Source organism: Triticum dicoccoides, chromosome 2B (genome assembly GCF_002162155.2).
Source record: "Triticum dicoccoides isolate Atlit2015 ecotype Zavitan chromosome 2B, WEW_v2.0, whole genome shotgun sequence".
Classification (NCBI taxonomy): Eukaryota; Viridiplantae; Streptophyta; class Magnoliopsida; order Poales; family Poaceae; genus Triticum; species Triticum dicoccoides.
In genome coordinates this window covers 558,051,836-558,067,978 of record NC_041383.1, presented here as the reverse complement: position 1 = coordinate 558,067,978, position 16,143 = coordinate 558,051,836, and the positions used below count along the sequence as shown (strand labels likewise).

Genomic DNA, 16,143 nt, shown 5'->3' with positions numbered 1-16,143 from the left:
GGCACATGGGTTAATTTCAAACTTCACTTTGCTCCGCTCGCTAGTGCGGTCGCTCCGCTTACGCATGCAGTCATGTCGATCGAGACTCTTGTGGATCGAGCTGCGTGCATATATGCAAGTGCGTCGCGCCCGATCCCCTGCTGTGTGCTCTACAGTTGCATGGGCAGACGCATCATACCTCGTTCAAAGTCACCGCGCCGTGACCAAAAAACACATCATTTTGTTATTAATTCGCGAGATAAATAAACTGATGGTCACTGAAGTTGAGGCTGAAGCACAGTACAATCACTGGACTTCAGAATACGCTCAATAAGGTCATTAAATACGAAATGCGGTGATTATACGGTCACTGGCTCATCGTAGAGCTCGGTATTCTATTTGCATGCACTTCGTTGACGGGTCAAATAGTCTGCATGTTCGATGAAAAAAAAGTCTGCATGGCACCTAGTGAAGGCTGGTCAGTGGCAATACTCTCCCTGTCCTGTTGGTCCCACCTGCCAGTTCACGAAATAAAAAGCAAATAAAAGAGTAAGAACAGTGCGCGAAGGCGTAGAACTCGAACCCGATATCTTTCGGTCTTCCTTCTTTTATATAAACTAGTTGAATGACAATGCTTTGCCACGGGACAATATAGAGATGCTAGAGACATTAGTGTGAAATAATAGTTCTTTTTATGAACCTAGATGTCAAGCAATTCATGCATCTGGTTTACTCGCCCTGAATATTGATGGCCTTCTCCTTGTTTCCCCTTTCCACAATGACCAACACTCTTCCTCCCCATGTGACATCTCCTTCACCCTCATGCCGTTAGGACAACTTAGTGTCTTTCTACTACCATCCCACCTAAATGATATATCATGAGGATAAAAAATACAAATATATAGTACTCCCTCCGTTTTTTGATGTAAGGTGTATATATTTTTAAGAAAAAATCCGAAATATAAGGTGTATCGCATTGCACCACTCGTCTAGATAATGTTTTTAGGGATTTGATTACATTTTCTTATATTAGGCAAGCTCCTCTATTTTCTCATGGCAATTAATTAGGTGTAATCTCGTCCAAAACTTGTGAAATTTTCCCTCCATGTACATTCTTTAATTTTCGTGCCAAAAACTATACACCCTATATTAAGGAATGGAGGGAGTAAAACTTAAGATCTTGTACTACCTATGTAACATAATATAAGACGTTTCTTTGACACTATAATAGTACAAAGGGAGTACTCAATAACATTGCAAACCTGTGAGAAAAAACAACAAATAAGTGCTGAAAAGGAAGCAAAAATTAAGATCCATAACTTGATCGTACAATTTACGCGATAAATGAAATACTTCCTCCGTTCCAAAATAAATGACTCAACTTTGTACTAGCTTTGAGTACATGTTAGGACCAGCTAGGAAGGCCCTTGCCTCCTGCCATGTGACCAGGTCATGGAGACGAGCATGCAGCTCCATCTTTATGCACACATGAGCGTGGCAGTGTAGAAATCTATGAGATGAAAGATTTAGCATCGATTGCCATCTATTACTTCCAACATAAAACACCATTCAGAATATTAGTAAATAAAACTCTCTACTTGAGATATTTTCAAACAACCTGCAACATAAAACAACATTCAGAATATTAGTAAGTAAGTGGTGGTGCGCTCTTGTCAGAATAGAGAGAATATGTTTAAGGGGGGAGCTTACTACTTTGCAAGAAGAAAACACAAAAGCTAATGATGAACAACTTCTGATGGTAAAGAAGAAAATTTACGAGTTGCTACAGACAAATTTCACCCCTTAATGCTGGAATGCATTTGATTCATCAGCTTGCTTTGCCACAATGTCACCAAGCAAATTGATGAACCCAAACAAAAATATGGCTTTGTCAAGCATCCTTCTGACAAGTGCTGGTATGAGACAAAGCCCATTCTTCTTAGCCTCAGTGACAGTCTTTGAGTTTCTTGGACCTCTCTGTTGCAATCAGATATTCAGGGGATTGATCGTTCCTATTCTAATAAGCCTTAATTCAGTGTCTAAAACTAAAAAGTATACTTTGCCAAGAGACAGATACATTTTGAAAAGCATGGCTTGCATAGTTTGCACTTGTCAAGGCAGTTCCTGACATCCATCTTTGAAACAGGGAACTTTGGGAAGTCACATGGCCTATATAGACAAGAAAGGGAAAATATGTCTCCGGTGTTATAAGAAAGATTATCCATATAGGTAAAGTGGCAATTTCAAGGAAATAATAACATATACCAATACGATGTAAAACAGGACTACATAAAAAACACCCAGTTCATCTTGGATATGCCTTCACATTCATGTAATAGGTGAATGATGTGCAATTTTCCTACCCAACACAAACACAAGGATGTTAAGAGCATCTCCAACAGCCGTGCTATATATCGCACGTGCGGGGAAAATCATGTTTTAGCGCGCTCCAGCAGGCGCGGGAAAAAATCGCGCGCGCGCAAAAAAAGGGGCCGACGCGCGGCAGTTTTGGCACGTTCTATAAAACACGCACGTCCGAGCCCGCCAACCGCCACTCGAGCGCCTTCTTCTTCCCCGTCGCCCCCTTCTTCCTCGCATCCAGCGCCCCACTGCCGCCGCCGCACCCTTCTCCCGCCGCCGCCGACATGTTGCCACGCGCCCGGAGCAGCTCCGGCTTCCAGGGCGTCCGCGTCCGCCCCTCCGGCATGTTCTATGCGGAGATCCACCCCGGTGGCATGCGTCTCGGTCTCAGGACGTTTGAGACCGCCCACGAGGCCGCCCGCGCGTACGACGCGGCGGCGTGGCGGCTCTCGAGGCCACGTTCGTAGATGAACCTCGACAGCGTGCGGACGTGCCAGTAGGCGCAGGACCTCGCGCCTCCGCCGCGGCTAATAACCGATGTGGACTGCTGTAAACACCGTAGGCGGGAGCGCTGCCTCCTCATCGCCGAGGCGGACGAGTACGCCATGGCGGAGTGGCGCCAGCGCTTTCCGCAGGACGTCGCCACCGAAAACGCCTTCTGGGCGGAGAGGAGGGCAAAGCGAGCCGCGGATCAAACGGACAGGGCGTGAGCGGAAGGCCCTTGTGATAGTGCAGTGCGAACTGGGAGCTGCGTCGACCTTTGACGACAACGATCCTCAGTGGGATGACGCGTTTCTATCGTCGGACTACACCACCGAGGAGGAGGACGACGAGGAGTAGTTTCTAGTATATTTGCACCGTAGTATCGTTTAGGGATAAGTATATTTTTTGCCCCTCTACTCTTTCCAAAGTATACAAATGGTCCCTAAACTTCAAAACCGGTAAACCTTGGCTCTCAACTTTTCAAATCAGATAAGTTTAGTCCCTAGTATCACTTTTGGTGGGTTTCATCCGATGTGGACACTGTTTTGACTAAAAATTTGACATGCCATTCAGGTTTGACTGCCACATCACTTTCCACTTCAGCACCATGCCGGCGCCATGACCTGTGTGGAGCACGACGAGGACCGTCATTGTCTGTCCGATGTTCGCTGTCGTGTACCGCGCGCATGGAGATGGATGCGTACCTATGCAGCGACCACATGATGGTGGAACACATCTTGTCCCCGATAATCAGAAGTCGGAGCTACGGATGCTCGCCTGCATGCACGGCACAAGCCCGCCGTGCACGTGCTGCACCTCTATGCGTGCAAGAACGCCCGAGCAAGCACCGGCAGCACCATTCGCGCGTGCTCTCGCTGCTGCTCGATCGTTGCCTTCTCACCGCTAGTCCGTGCGGACTCATGGGGCTTCATTCTAACTCCTTCAGCAAGCGTGTCGAGGGTCACCACCGTGGCTCAACCGCAACTCCGTGCACCATGAACACATGTATTACTCGCGTGTTCTAGCCGGTACAAATCAAAGTGAACAGCGTCAAGTACGTGCATGTCTAGGCAGGTGAGTTAGGGCATGTCCAACGCTCCAGGTTGGACAGCTGCTCCAGCACTCCACATAGGATCGGATGGTCCAGTTTGCCAAAAGGTATGGCTTGCAGACACAAGCGGGATCCTGCAGAGGAGGCCGCTTCCTCACTGCCAAAAGTCACAGGACCACGCCTTGGCTTCTCTCATCTTGCGGTCGCCGTTTGATAAAGTGAAGTAGAGGACCTTACTCCTGTCATACCTCAAACCACTGCTTCCATTGGATGGTAAATGTTCAAATAGTGGTCTTTTATCTGCAAATCTATATGAATGGGATGAGACCATCGCTTGATGCTGCTACCTCTGTACATGCCCTTAGCTAGCTTTTCACGTGAGAATCCAAAGCCAGTTTGCTGTGTACGTCACCGAAACCGCCACGGGGCCTGCACCCCTGCCGCTGCCGGCCGCATGACTTGAACGAGGAGCATGGCGAAAGTCCAGCATCCCATTAGCTAGGCCACCGTGCCCTGCATGTAGTGCCACCACAGCCGAGCACTTGCACAGCGTGGGGTGCCATCGCAGCTCCGTAACATGGCAGTCAAACCCCAATGACTTGTCAAGTTTTAGTCAAAACCATGTCCACTAGATGAAAACCACAAAAAGCGGTACGAGAAAATAAACTTATCTGTTTTGAGAAGTTGAGGGACTTAGATTTGCTGGTTTTGAAGTTGAGGGATCATTTCTATATTATCGAGAAAGTTGAGGGACGAAAAATATACTTTTCCCTATCGTTTATTATCTATTTTTATTTGTATCGTATTGACTAGTTTGTGGTGTTGGGTTGAACTATACTATTTGTATCGTTGAATAAATATATATGTTGTTTCAACCACACCCCATTCACTAGAACCTCCTCAGGCCTTGTTCGGTTGCGTGTAAATCAGAGCGGATTGAAGGGGTTTGAGGAGGATTTAAACCTCTTCTAAGTCAAAATATGAACCAATCCTTTCCAATCCCCTCCAATCCTCTTGGGGAGAGGATTAACCGAACAAAGCCTCAAGAGTGCCATGGCTACAGTGGCGATGGATGGAGATGGAGAGGCGAAAAGAAGGAGATGGGCCAAGGGGTCCGACCCCTTGCCCTTCTTATAGCATCGACGAGGGCTGGTTCGTGTCCCTTCGCCTTCAGGGCAATGATGGCCCCGCAGCGCGCGCCCAGACTTTATGTTAGCCTGGGCGGTTGCCAAGGCGTCGTGGGGAAGTGGGGGCGTCCCACGCCCTGTCGTGCGCCGCGCGTCGAGCCTGGCCTGTAGGTGGTTGGGGCCCGCGTCGCTAAGCCCCCCCTCTCTCCCTCCGCCGCGAGCGGACTCGTGAGCACCGCGGGCCCGGGGGCTACTGTTGGGCCTCTGGGACTAGGATACCTAGGCCCGTCTGCCTGCGGCCCATCGCGTGGCGCCAGCAGAAGGCCCAACACGGCTCAACTTCAAGGTTCCACGAGCAAGACCCTCGCGAGGGCCCTTGCCTCATGAGGCGCGCGTCAACAAGGGTCGTCAAGAGCTCCCGAGGGCCTCACGCAAGGCGGTCTCCTGAAGCTGCCTCCCGAGGCCCCTCGCGGGACGGATATGTCTAGGCTCGCTAAGCCCCCTCGCGCTGCATGTGGGTGACGCGAGCCACGACGAGCGGCGCCGGGAGCCGTGCCAGCGGGCGCGGATAAGGATGCTTACCTCTTTTGTGCTAAGGGATCTCGCCGGTTCCCAAAGCAATCCTCAAAGGTTGCCACTTTGGTGCAAGAAGACCTGGACCGCGGGCTCGCCACGACGGAGGTCATCGCCGAGCCAACCGACACGTCATGGCAGGGAGGTTTGGCAGGCGAAAAACACCTTTAGTCAAGATAAGATGTACTCTGGTCTCCCTTCAAAATCGGCCATTGTGGCAACCCTTCCCGCCTAGAGTTTTCGGAGGAAGAGGACCAGGGCCAGTATAAGTATAAGCTAGTTTCCACCATAGAGAAGGGTCAAAAACCTTTGGATCCCTCGAACCAGCCAAGCCTCCCGAGGCAGTTGGTCCTCCTTGTACACACTCATACTCATCCTTCCTCGCGAGGCAATCCACACAAATCAGGAGTAGAGTCTTACACCACAAGGTGGCCCGAACCTGGGTAAACTGCCGGGTCCGCTGTTCATCCTCCTCGCCCAAGCACGCTGGAGCATTGCCGTGAGGCAGTGGGCAGAGAGCTAGAACTTGACGAGGTCCTTCGAGCACACCCCAGAGTTTGAACCTTTTCTTGGATCCCCGGAGCCCTGATTCCGACAGTGCCTGGGGCATAGGTCCATCATGGCCCATTGGCCATGCCCTCGGAAGGAAGAGGTGGCCCAGATATGAAATGAAACTATTCTGTCCTCCATTTCTCTTCTTCTTCCCCAAGTTCATCCTTCTCCTATCAGCCACTGCTGGCCCTGTCATCCGATTGGTACTCTTCGCTCTCCCCGAGCCCTGCCCATGGCGTCCCTCTCAGCATGGCAACGGAAGTCAAGCCTAGAGTGTGTATTTTCTAGTGCTCAGTGTCGTACTTGTATCCTTGTGTAGCATAGAGGAATACCTTTTCCATAACTTGTTTTATTCGAATTTAACTTCCGCATCCATGAGACGAGGAAGGTTACAGGAAGACTAGTTCTGGATGCATGCAGTATGATGCGGAGTTTACATAACTGGATGTAGGCAGCAAGGGCCTACCAACTACTACCAAGTAACAGCCATTTGCTTATACTACTCAAACGGAACATGACGCTCGTCTGAGTATCGGATGCCGGGACGACAACAACGAACAACACGCTCACGCGATGAAAACCTGGATCCTATCTCCCCTGCCGTCCTCAAAATCAAGCAGTATCTGCCCGTTCTGGGGGTTGTCCGAATCCATAGGCGCGTTCCGAAGCCTTTCCATGATATTAGTTCCAGCCAGGCCTGCAAAGTGCCAAGGAAGATGATCTATGAATGAAACATACACAGACCAAGATCCTTTCTTTTCTATCTCGAAAATACAAATGTAGTGACAGATTCATGTTCCTTCTATTAGAAGACAAGTACAAACCTGGAATAACTTTTGTCATCCCTTCTAAGAATCCAGCCTGTTGCAGAGAAAGCAGGAACAGAAGGAAACAACCTTTTAATCAGTATGAGAATTACTCAATTGTAGAACATTTGCACAGATACTACTAATAGCCAAAAGTCACTTGAGTATGGTGTCAATTTCAGAACTTCTGAGTCAACTAGTACTACATATTGAATCGAAAGTAGACTGTTAAATGGGTTCCTACAGGTATCCTGGCATCAATTTTCTGGACCCCATCTCTTCCTGTAATCTTCAATCGAAGTGTGCGGGACCACATCCCACCTGAAGGACCTCTGCCTCCAGCGGAACCAGGATCATAGAGCTGTGGCAGTATGTCAATAATAGGTTCTTGTGATTTCTCAGTCCTGGACTTGGTGTCTCCTGAACTGCTAGCTTCACTTGTATAATCATAATTACCTATAATTGTGTTGTAGCAGGATAAGGAAAACCATCCATATTCAACACAGTTTACGAGAGAATATGCTCACCACTCCAAAAGGATGATTGAGCTGGTGATGCAACGTATCGCTTTTCCTCTTCATAATAACGGTTAAACCCTAGCGTATCCTTGATCTCCTCAAATGATGGCAAGCTACTTGGAGGAGGTATGCGGCCACCTTTTATAGCAACAAGAGCATCCTGCACATCAGGGTGTCTTATACAGTTAATGATTGACAGCGGACATGTATCATATGCGTGGTACCAAATTGAACATGAATATGCAGAAGATTTTGAACCCACATGATATGCCATCAAATGGAAGAAGCATACAATAACTACCAGTTCACAGACATAGAAGATGGTACATACATGACTCTATACGCCTATATGTGAGTGTGCGCAATTTTATTTTTCTTTGGCAAAAACTTCTACCGGGAATCCATGTGCATGATCCCTTAGGACACAACTACTCCTGTTAGTGATACAATAAATAACATGTGAGTTGGTTTTCAGGCATTATTTTATCTCTCTTAAGTTGGTGTGCAAATATAACACAAGTACTTGAAGCATGTATAAAGTATAAACAACTAACCTCCATTGCACGCATTGATACCCCAATTAGAGATAATGGGTAGGCTATGATTTTGTAACCAATTTCTTCAAGTTCAAGAGGGCTCAATATAGGAGTTTTACCACCACCTTCTAACATGTTGGCCTGCAGAAAGAAGCATGGAGAATGCTGAGGACATAAATCTTCCATGGCGGTCAGAAATAGTTTGGAATAACACTGCTGCATTAGAGTAGATCTAACCATTTTTGGAACTCCAGGTGAAACTGCACAAAACGCCATCATCTCTTCCCTTGAGGCAAGGGCATCAATAAATAGAACATCTGCTCCAGCATCAGCAAAAGCTCGTGCTCTCCATAACGCTTCATCAAGAGACAAAGCTTGACGAGAATCTGTCCTTGCCACAATAACAATGTCAGAGCCACTCTCCTTCCTGGCATCTACAGCGGCTTTTATGTGCATAATCGCTTCCTCTCTTGAGACAACTTTCCTTCCTTGTGTATGTCCACATGCTTTTGGTGACACCTTCATAATACTATATACATCATATCACTAAAGAAGGAAGTTATCAAAAGGGAATAAGAAGATTTATCACAAAAATAACGCCAGTCATTTTTTAATATAAAACAAAATCATATCCGCAAAGTGCAATGGAAATAGAATGTTTACATATTTTAAATACATTGTTCAAAATCAGGATAAATGATCCTTGATTGCTAGAATATGAATTATGCTATACTACGAATATTAGATGTCAGCCAGGGTCCAGAGCAGAGACTTATTAGGGCAGTAGCAGGGGTTGTTGTCCAACATTACAGTTAACATGAAACTAAATGCACAGCCAGGATGTTTAAAACTATATACAAACTCTTGCAAAACATAAACTACAAACAAACATAAAATATGTGTAAAATGACATTTAGGTTCTTATGAAGGTGAAGCACTCTAGCTCAGTGATGCGATAGTTTATGTACATAAAATAGGTTATAGAAGCAAAACAGCTGGATAATTTAGTAAACAGCACAACATTGGAAGAGTATCAAAATACCTGATCTTCAAGAATAATTCCAGCAAAACCAGCATTAATAAATCCTTTCACTGTCCTCTTGACATTCATACAGTTTCCATAACCATTATCAGCATCACCAATGACAGGTATCGATACTGCTTCAGTGATTAAACGCCCTTGATCTATCATTTCACCATAGGAGATGAGACCAACATCTGGCAATCCAAGCCTTGCAGCAGATATTGAGAAGCCTGAAAGACAAAATACTGTTAATTTTTTCAGGATTGAAATCTCATAGATCTCCTTTTACATAGGACCAGGCTAGCTCCCTAAGCAACTACTACGCTCTGGTTCCATTTTCAAGTTCTGACCGAGCGACCGTGACTATACAAGTGAAGAACAAACTTGTGGTGATTTGATAGGTGCAACGCCACTTGATCAAAGTGCCCTGAACATATGCATAGGCAATATACACCAGCACAAGAGCAAATTCTCTCTCCAGTATAAGGTTTTCATCATCTTTACGACATATGGGGTATACAATTACAAGGTAGTATAAGTGTAATACTCACAATCTACAGAATGACAGAAACATGGTGGCGCAGCAAACACCCGTTGCTATGTTCAGGAATTGGAAGTATGGTACACTATGCTATTATGATGAGAGTGTGTGCGAGAGAGAGTCCTGCAGAAGCAAAAGGGCGAACACGTACCGCTCGTGAAGCAGGCCCTGAACCCCGCGCGCTCGACGAGGCGGGCGCTGAGCGCGTCGTAGCAAGCGGGCGCCTGGTGGGCGCCCGGCGTCCCCAGCACTCTCCGGAGCGCCGCCGCGGGCTGTTCCCCGGCGCCCGCTCCGGCGCTTTCTCCGGCTGCGGCGTAGGAGCAGCGGGGGGAGATCCGAGCGCGCACAGACAGGGGAAGGGCTCGGCGCTGGAGGAGTGGGGGCGGATGGACACGGCAGGAGCCGGCGCGGCCTGAGGTGCACGGGGACGGCGAGGCGGGCGGCTGGTGCAGGAGAGCGGCGTAGCACGCCATTGCCACTGCCCGCTTGGAGAAATCAGCTCCTCCACTACGCACCAGTCCCAGGGTCAGTTCTTTTGGCTTCTCTCAAAATTGCGACTTAATATTTTTTTACAATTCTTATCTAGTTAAGGTCTAATTAGCTAAAAATTGTAAAAACATATTAAGTGACAATTCTGAAAAAAGCTGGGAAGGGGGTCAATTCCGGGAGAATTGCAAAAAAACTGGCCCCCAGTCTCGCTGCCTCCCCGGTTCCACTTTGGCAGAAATCCCCCCACACACGCGGAGCTGGTTGAGACTTGAGCCCAACCCTGTGAGCCTGTGAAATGACCCACGAACGCAGACCCAGCAGTTGCTCCTTCCATTCCGGCCACAACCCACGCCTCCACCCGCCATGCCGCCGCCGCCGGCGACGCTGCCGGACGAGCTCCTCGAGGAGATCCTCCTCCGCCTCCCGCCGGACGACCCCGGGTGCCTCTTCCGGGCCTCCCTCGTCTGCAAGCCCTGGCGCAGCCGCCTCACCGGCCCCGCCTTCACCCGCCTCTACCGCGAGTTCCACGGGGCGCCTCCCTTGCTGGGGTTCTTCGAGAACGACGAGACGGTACTGTGCTGGTTTTCTCCCTTGTCCCCCACCTCCCCCTTCTTCCCGGTCCACCCCGGCAAGTGTAGTCTCTTCGTGCTCGACTCGCGCCATGGCCTGGTCCTCTCAAATACCATCGGCCTGGACGGCGAACCCCTCTGCCTCATCGTGTGGGACCCCGTCGGCCACCGCCAGTGGCGGCTGCCCTTGCCGGATTTCGTGGACTGGCCAACCGTCCCAGACTGCGCGGCGGCGGTGCTCTGCGCCGCCGATGGCTGCGACCACCTCGACTGCCCTGGCGACCCCTTCCGTGTGGTCTATGTGGGCACCGATGACGATGGCGTCGCGCAAGCTTGCGTCTACTCTTCAGAGTCCCGTGCCTGGAGCCCCGTGACGTCTTGTGAGCACCCTGACTTGCCCCTGCACGTCATCAGCTCTCGGCCCAATGCCCTTGTGGGAGATGCAGTGTATTTCTTGTGCCATCAGGAAACGTTCATCCTGCAGTATGACTTGTTGAACCAGGAACTATCAATGATTTACTGGCCACCCTTGCCAAAGTGTAAGTGCGACGAGTATATCGTTATGGCCACAGAGGACGGTGAGCTGGGATGTGCCACCCTGAAGGAGTCCAAGCTCGAACTATGGTCGATGGAGGCTGACGCAGGTGGAGCTGTGAAATGGGTAACACGCAGAGTCGTCGACCTCCAGAACTTGCTACCCTCTCCCCCCAGATTTTTGGTCTGCTGCGCCAATGGGGTTCATGTCTTTTTCGTGAGGACAGATCTTGGCACCTTCACAGTTGAGCTTAATTCAGGCCGAGTCAAGAAGGTATCCAGCAGCAGCGAAGTCATTCCCTACATGAGGTTCTACACTCCAGGTACTAGCATCGTCAAACTTGTACAAGCTCGTTTACGTTTGCTTTCCTATGACTTGCGAATCATTTAATAAAAAATAAGTAATACTTCTGTTAGCTACATGAAGTTTAACTGACGGCACACAGGAATGACTTTGTGAAATTGGATATAGCAATGTCACATATAATGTATATTTTCAGATCTAGCTCCATCAACCATGGCCTCCTCCTCAGAGAACATTGAGACGGCCCAAGACGAGCACCATGATCAACTGTTACCGCACTCAACTGGGGATGTGGGTGATGAGAAGGAGAAATGGGTAGAGAAGGGCGAGGAGGATTGTGAATGGGAGGACGGATGGGAGGAGGAGGCCGAGGAAGAGAAGTGGGAATGGGAGGGGAAGAAAGCTCTAAAGGAGCTGTTTGACAAGGGGTCCAAGGCGATTGAGGAGGAGCAATTCGTTCACGCCAAGCACTGTTTCCATGATGTCCTTGAGAGTAGGTTAGAGTTTCTCTCCCTTGCATGTGCTGCTCTTACTCCAAAGCTTGGCTTAAGCATGCATTAGTCTTGTTATCTGTATTGGTATTTTTATATGTGCTTAGTTGCTTTTTTGCTTTTGACTTGTATAGTCTTTGTGATGAACTTAGTTGGGTTTAGGAGGTTCTAACTGGTTAGGCAGCAACCTAACCTTCTATTGTGATGCCGTGTGAACTGTGACGAGCACCACATCAATGTGTGTATTTGCTTCAGGGCTTGGTTTTTACCCATTTGAGAAATGCACGTATATTTCTGAAGTGTGAGCTGATTTAAATGTTTGAGCAATATAACTTGGACCAACTATCCTTGCCACATTTGCAGTTTGGAAAAAACTCAAGTGATTAGGATCAGAAATTCTTAAACTAAGTGACACTTTGGCCAACTGTGGTAGGCTAACTGGCCAAAAGTGCAGCTTATTGTAAATACTTCATCGCAGTGCAGTTTATTTATATGCTACTTGAAAATTGCACTTCAAGCTATCACTCTTGGTGGTTGTTACAAAAGGTGACAAACAGCGGACATAGTTAGCACTTCCCTGATGAAATAATTGAGGCGTAGTATTGATTGATGTTGTATCACAGATTACATTACTTTTTACTCCTTATAAATTTAGTAAAATACGCCTTTGTTTGTCACCCAGGACGTTATATTATGGGAGGCTTTCTCCATTGTGTATTAGCACATATTACAAATATGGACTTACTTTGCTGTACAAAGCTCGAGCCGATATTGCACCGTATCAAGACTTAGTGAAGGGAGATGATACTGGAATCTCAATGGCATCTGGTAGCAATGTAAAGGAAGGTGATACTGGAAAAGGTACATGCCATTACTCCTATACTCCGTACAATCACTACATACATACACGTACGTACATATAATCATTATATATGTAGTCGATTAGCATTTTTGTGGTTATGGTTTACACCTTGTCTCTTTGTCTATTCTTACATGCCACAGAGTGTACGTAATAAACTGCTACTCTGTAATATACTGCATTTGCAAATTAGTCGCCTTGTTTGGAGGCCGGTAATGCCTGGAATTATCTCTCAAATTATCTAATCTTTTTTTGCGGGTAAAATTATCTAATCTTTCTGTAGTAGACTATTTCATCAAAGTGGTTTTCGAAGTACTATATATAAATTAGTAAATAGTACTCTCTCCGTCCCAAAATTCTTGTCTTAGATTTGTCTAAATACGGATGTATATGATACATCCGTATTTAGACAAATCTAAGACAAGAATTTTGGGATGGAGGGAGTAAATGATTTCAGGAACTGTCCAGTGGACGGTTGGTCAAGAGGAGGCGTCAACCCCTCAGTTCACTTGGTTGGACTCCTTGGACTTGCCAGGTGCCTAGTGCAAACCAGGGCTCCTGGTGCATACAAGATTGTAGTAAATTATTTCGGATAGATTCGGATACAACAAATTTTGCTTAGCACATAAAATCTGTATACAATCAAACTAAAAATAGGATAAGCTGATCAGCTCACCCTCAAATATGGAAATACAATCCTCGAACTTTGGAAATGAAAAAGAGTCTTAATATTCAGGGTAGTCCTCCCTGTCGCTGGTGTTGTCTGCACCTAAGAGTGTGGCCCTGCCTCATGTACTGTTGCCCCCACATAACACTACAATAACTTATGACCTTGTTCCATGTGCAATTCTTCATGTCACAGTAAATAGCAGTATAGCCACGTACTAAAGAAAAACTCAGGGCAAACATGATTCTGATTTTGTTCAGATTTGGATCTGGCCTGGAAAATGTTCCATATTGCTAGAGCAATAAGTGAAAATTGCCCTTGGATGCCTATGGTTAAAGTTGATATATATTGTGCTCTTGCTGAAGTTTCTATGGAAAGAGGTAATTTCAGACTTCCATTTATCTTTGGTTACTCCTGCATTTAGTCGTGAATGATCTTGATACTCATGGCCCATATTTTAATTGCAGAAGACATAGACTACTCACTCCGTGCTAGGTTCAAAGCTTTAGCCATCTTGGAGCATTTGGTTGAGCCTGACCATTGTCGGATTGTCTTGCTGTATCCTACCTGTGGCAATAACAGTATCTATTATGTGCTTTGTATTGTAGTATGAAGCATCATATTTTCAACCCCAAGTGCTACAATGGCTGCGCCTTCTAGGCGTATCTTCGGGTTCTAGGGGTACATTTTTAGTTGGTTGATTTCAATAAGTTTGAGCTTACTTACATCCTGTATGGGTATCTTTAATTGGATAAATGCACATGCTAGTGTATTTGTGTAGATGAACTTTTATTGCTGAAGAAGAATTCAGTTAGGTAGTGCTGGTATATTGTAGATTTTGGTTGTTCTTTGTTAATTTCCTTAGTTTGGCCCTAGAAACTTCCACATATTCCTGGCTTTCACGTCGGCATCGAAAATTCGAGACGCGCTCCCATATGTTATAAAGGTTGTGTCATTGTACAAGTCACGTGTGCGGAAGCTGAGAAAGGCTCTCGAAGATTTGCTGGCTGTTAAAGGTGAGAATGCACCTGCTGCTGAAGTTGGCTCAGAAGAGTTGTCACTGGACAATGAGATAGATGTGCTTAATAATATATTGACTGCACTAGAGAACAAGGTAAATAAGTCGGTTCCTTCATGTTACCTAGACGGTGTACCTCATGAACCTACTAATACAGTCAGTATAGTACTGTATGAAGAACTTATAGTTTGAATTTCTTGGATTCAGCTTGAAGACCTGACGCAAGCAACAATAACCCCAGTCTCGGTGGCAAGTGGAATGTATAACATTGTCTATGCTGTGCCAAGAGCTGCATCTCCGACTTTACAAATTGCTGGAGGAAGTAATTCTGTGTCTACAGCAGCAACAGTCGAGACTCAGAGTAGTACTGGAATCGAGCTTGAGACTGCAGGCCAAGGCATGAAACAAGCTAATGCCAAGCTGATCTCTGCTGAACCTTCTTGACCCGACAAGCTTTTGGAGGATTCTTCACCTGCAGCAACAAATCAGATCTTCATCCCGCGGCTAGGAAGGACGATGCCTCTGTATCAGAGCAAAGTATAGGTTTGGTAGCCGTACTTATTGTGACTTGTGCCATGGAACTTTTTATCGGGCTATATGGTCCCATTTACTCAGATGTAAATTCCTAGATGGTGAATGGGTGAGATCAATCAAATTAATGTTTTCTTCGATTATACGTTATGATATGATGTGAGGAGTGTCTTTACTTTATTTAATGCCATGTCATACTCCCTCCGTTTCTAAATATATGTCTTTTTAGACATTTCAAATGGACAACAACATACAGATGTATGCAGACATATTTTAGAGTGTAGATTCACTCATTTTGCTCCGTATGTAGTCATTTGTTGGATTCTCTAGAAAGACTTACATTTTGGAACGGAGGGAGTATAAGCTAAATGCCTAATTCAGACTGCATGATAGATACCCTCCTATGATAATGCACCGGGAGATAGCTCTGGGAGTTAGTAGGGCATCTCTAAGGGCAAACCCCCATCTGTCCTCCCTATTGCCAGTGTACATATGGAAGAGGCCATTTTACCATCGTATATCCAGTGGCACATTTGAGAAACATAGTTACACTTGACAAAACATACTAATTGATGAGAACGATGGCGACAAAACATTTCATTCAACTAAATGTACTAATAACAAGGCCCACGGGTACTTAAAATGGGCTCCGTGCTTCAAATGGACCACAAAGTTTGTATCTTCCATGATTGTTTTGCCATGGAGCATGAATTTGTTAGGGTTAAGTATAAGCATGCCATCAGGGAAACAAAATCTGTAGCTCATGAACTAGCCCAGTTGGCTAAGTTCCAAGGCTGTAGGGTCTGGCTTGATGACCCCCCCTCTATTGTGGTGAAGTAGTTGCCGCTCGGAGGCAATCGCCAGCGAAAGCTTGGAGGGCTACCTCTAGCTCCTCTGTTCTTTTGCATGTTGACAAGTCTCGTCTTCGTGGATCAAGACTATAAACGTGGCTATAGCCGTGGCGATCATCAGATTTTCCTCCTCGCCTAACGCATCATTCCTTGCCTCTTCCCCACCAATCATGTATATTCCTCCTCGGCTAGCGCAACATTGCTCTCCTTTTCCCGCCGATCACTCCTGGGTGGTGGTTTCGGCCCCCCTCCTCAGAGGAGACCGTAAAGTGCGAGCCA

The 16,143-nt window shown here is 46.7% G+C and overlaps 2 protein-coding genes across 3 annotated transcripts; one reads left to right on the top strand and one right to left on the bottom strand.

The window, feature by feature from the left end:
• Nucleotides 1–6,447: 6,447 nt before the first annotated feature.
• LOC119364831 (2,3-dimethylmalate lyase-like) lies at nucleotides 6,448–10,342 on the bottom strand. The gene is made up of 9 exons (XM_037630380.1): nucleotides 10,245–10,342; nucleotides 9,703–10,075; nucleotides 9,029–9,240; nucleotides 8,224–8,505; nucleotides 8,005–8,127; nucleotides 7,460–7,610; nucleotides 7,177–7,388; nucleotides 6,951–6,987; nucleotides 6,448–6,823 (listed from the first exon to the last, which is right to left on the bottom strand). Exons 2-9 carry the CDS (start codon nucleotides 10,022–10,024, stop codon nucleotides 6,693–6,695), a joined length of 1,470 nt encoding a protein of 489 aa, XP_037486277.1. The 5' UTR covers nucleotides 10,025–10,075; nucleotides 10,245–10,342; the 3' UTR covers nucleotides 6,448–6,692.
• Nucleotides 10,286–15,168, top strand: LOC119364830. Of its 2 annotated transcripts, none has more exons than XM_037630379.1 (7): nucleotides 10,286–11,466; nucleotides 11,644–11,944; nucleotides 12,621–12,799; nucleotides 13,725–13,844; nucleotides 13,932–14,022; nucleotides 14,341–14,480; nucleotides 14,690–14,801. In XM_037630379.1, exons 1-7 carry the CDS (start codon nucleotides 10,404–10,406, stop codon nucleotides 14,692–14,694), a joined length of 1,899 nt encoding a protein of 632 aa, XP_037486276.1. In that variant the 5' UTR covers nucleotides 10,286–10,403; the 3' UTR covers nucleotides 14,695–14,801. The 2 variants fall into 2 exon arrangements, with proteins under 2 accessions (XP_037486276.1, XP_037486275.1); XM_037630378.1 differs by having other exon boundaries at nucleotides 10,291–11,466; nucleotides 14,341–14,578; nucleotides 14,690–15,168.
• The last annotated feature ends 975 nt before the right edge of the window (nucleotides 15,169–16,143 follow it).

Coding starts and splice junctions, on each gene's coding strand:
- LOC119364830 (XM_037630378.1), top strand. CDS start 10,404: ATGCCGCCGCCGCCGGCGACGCTGCCGGACGAGCTCCTCGAGGAGATC. Junction 13,845..13,931: donor TGAAGTTTCTATGGAAAGAG/GTAATTTCAGAC, acceptor TTTTAATTGCAG/AAGACATAGACTACTCACTC. Junction 14,579..14,689: donor TGACTGCACTAGAGAACAAG/GTAAATAAGTCG, acceptor TCTTGGATTCAG/CTTGAAGACCTGACGCAAGC.
- LOC119364831 (XM_037630380.1), bottom strand. CDS start 10,024: ATGGCGTGCTACGCCGCTCTCCTGCACCAGCCGCCCGCCTCGCCGTCC. Junction 9,241..9,702: donor CAGGGCCTGCTTCACGAGCG/GTACGTGTTCGC, acceptor TTTGTCTTTCAG/GCTTCTCAATATCTGCTGCA. Junction 7,611..8,004: donor TATCAATGCGTGCAATGGAG/GTTAGTTGTTTA, acceptor CCTGATGTGCAG/GATGCTCTTGTTGCTATAAA.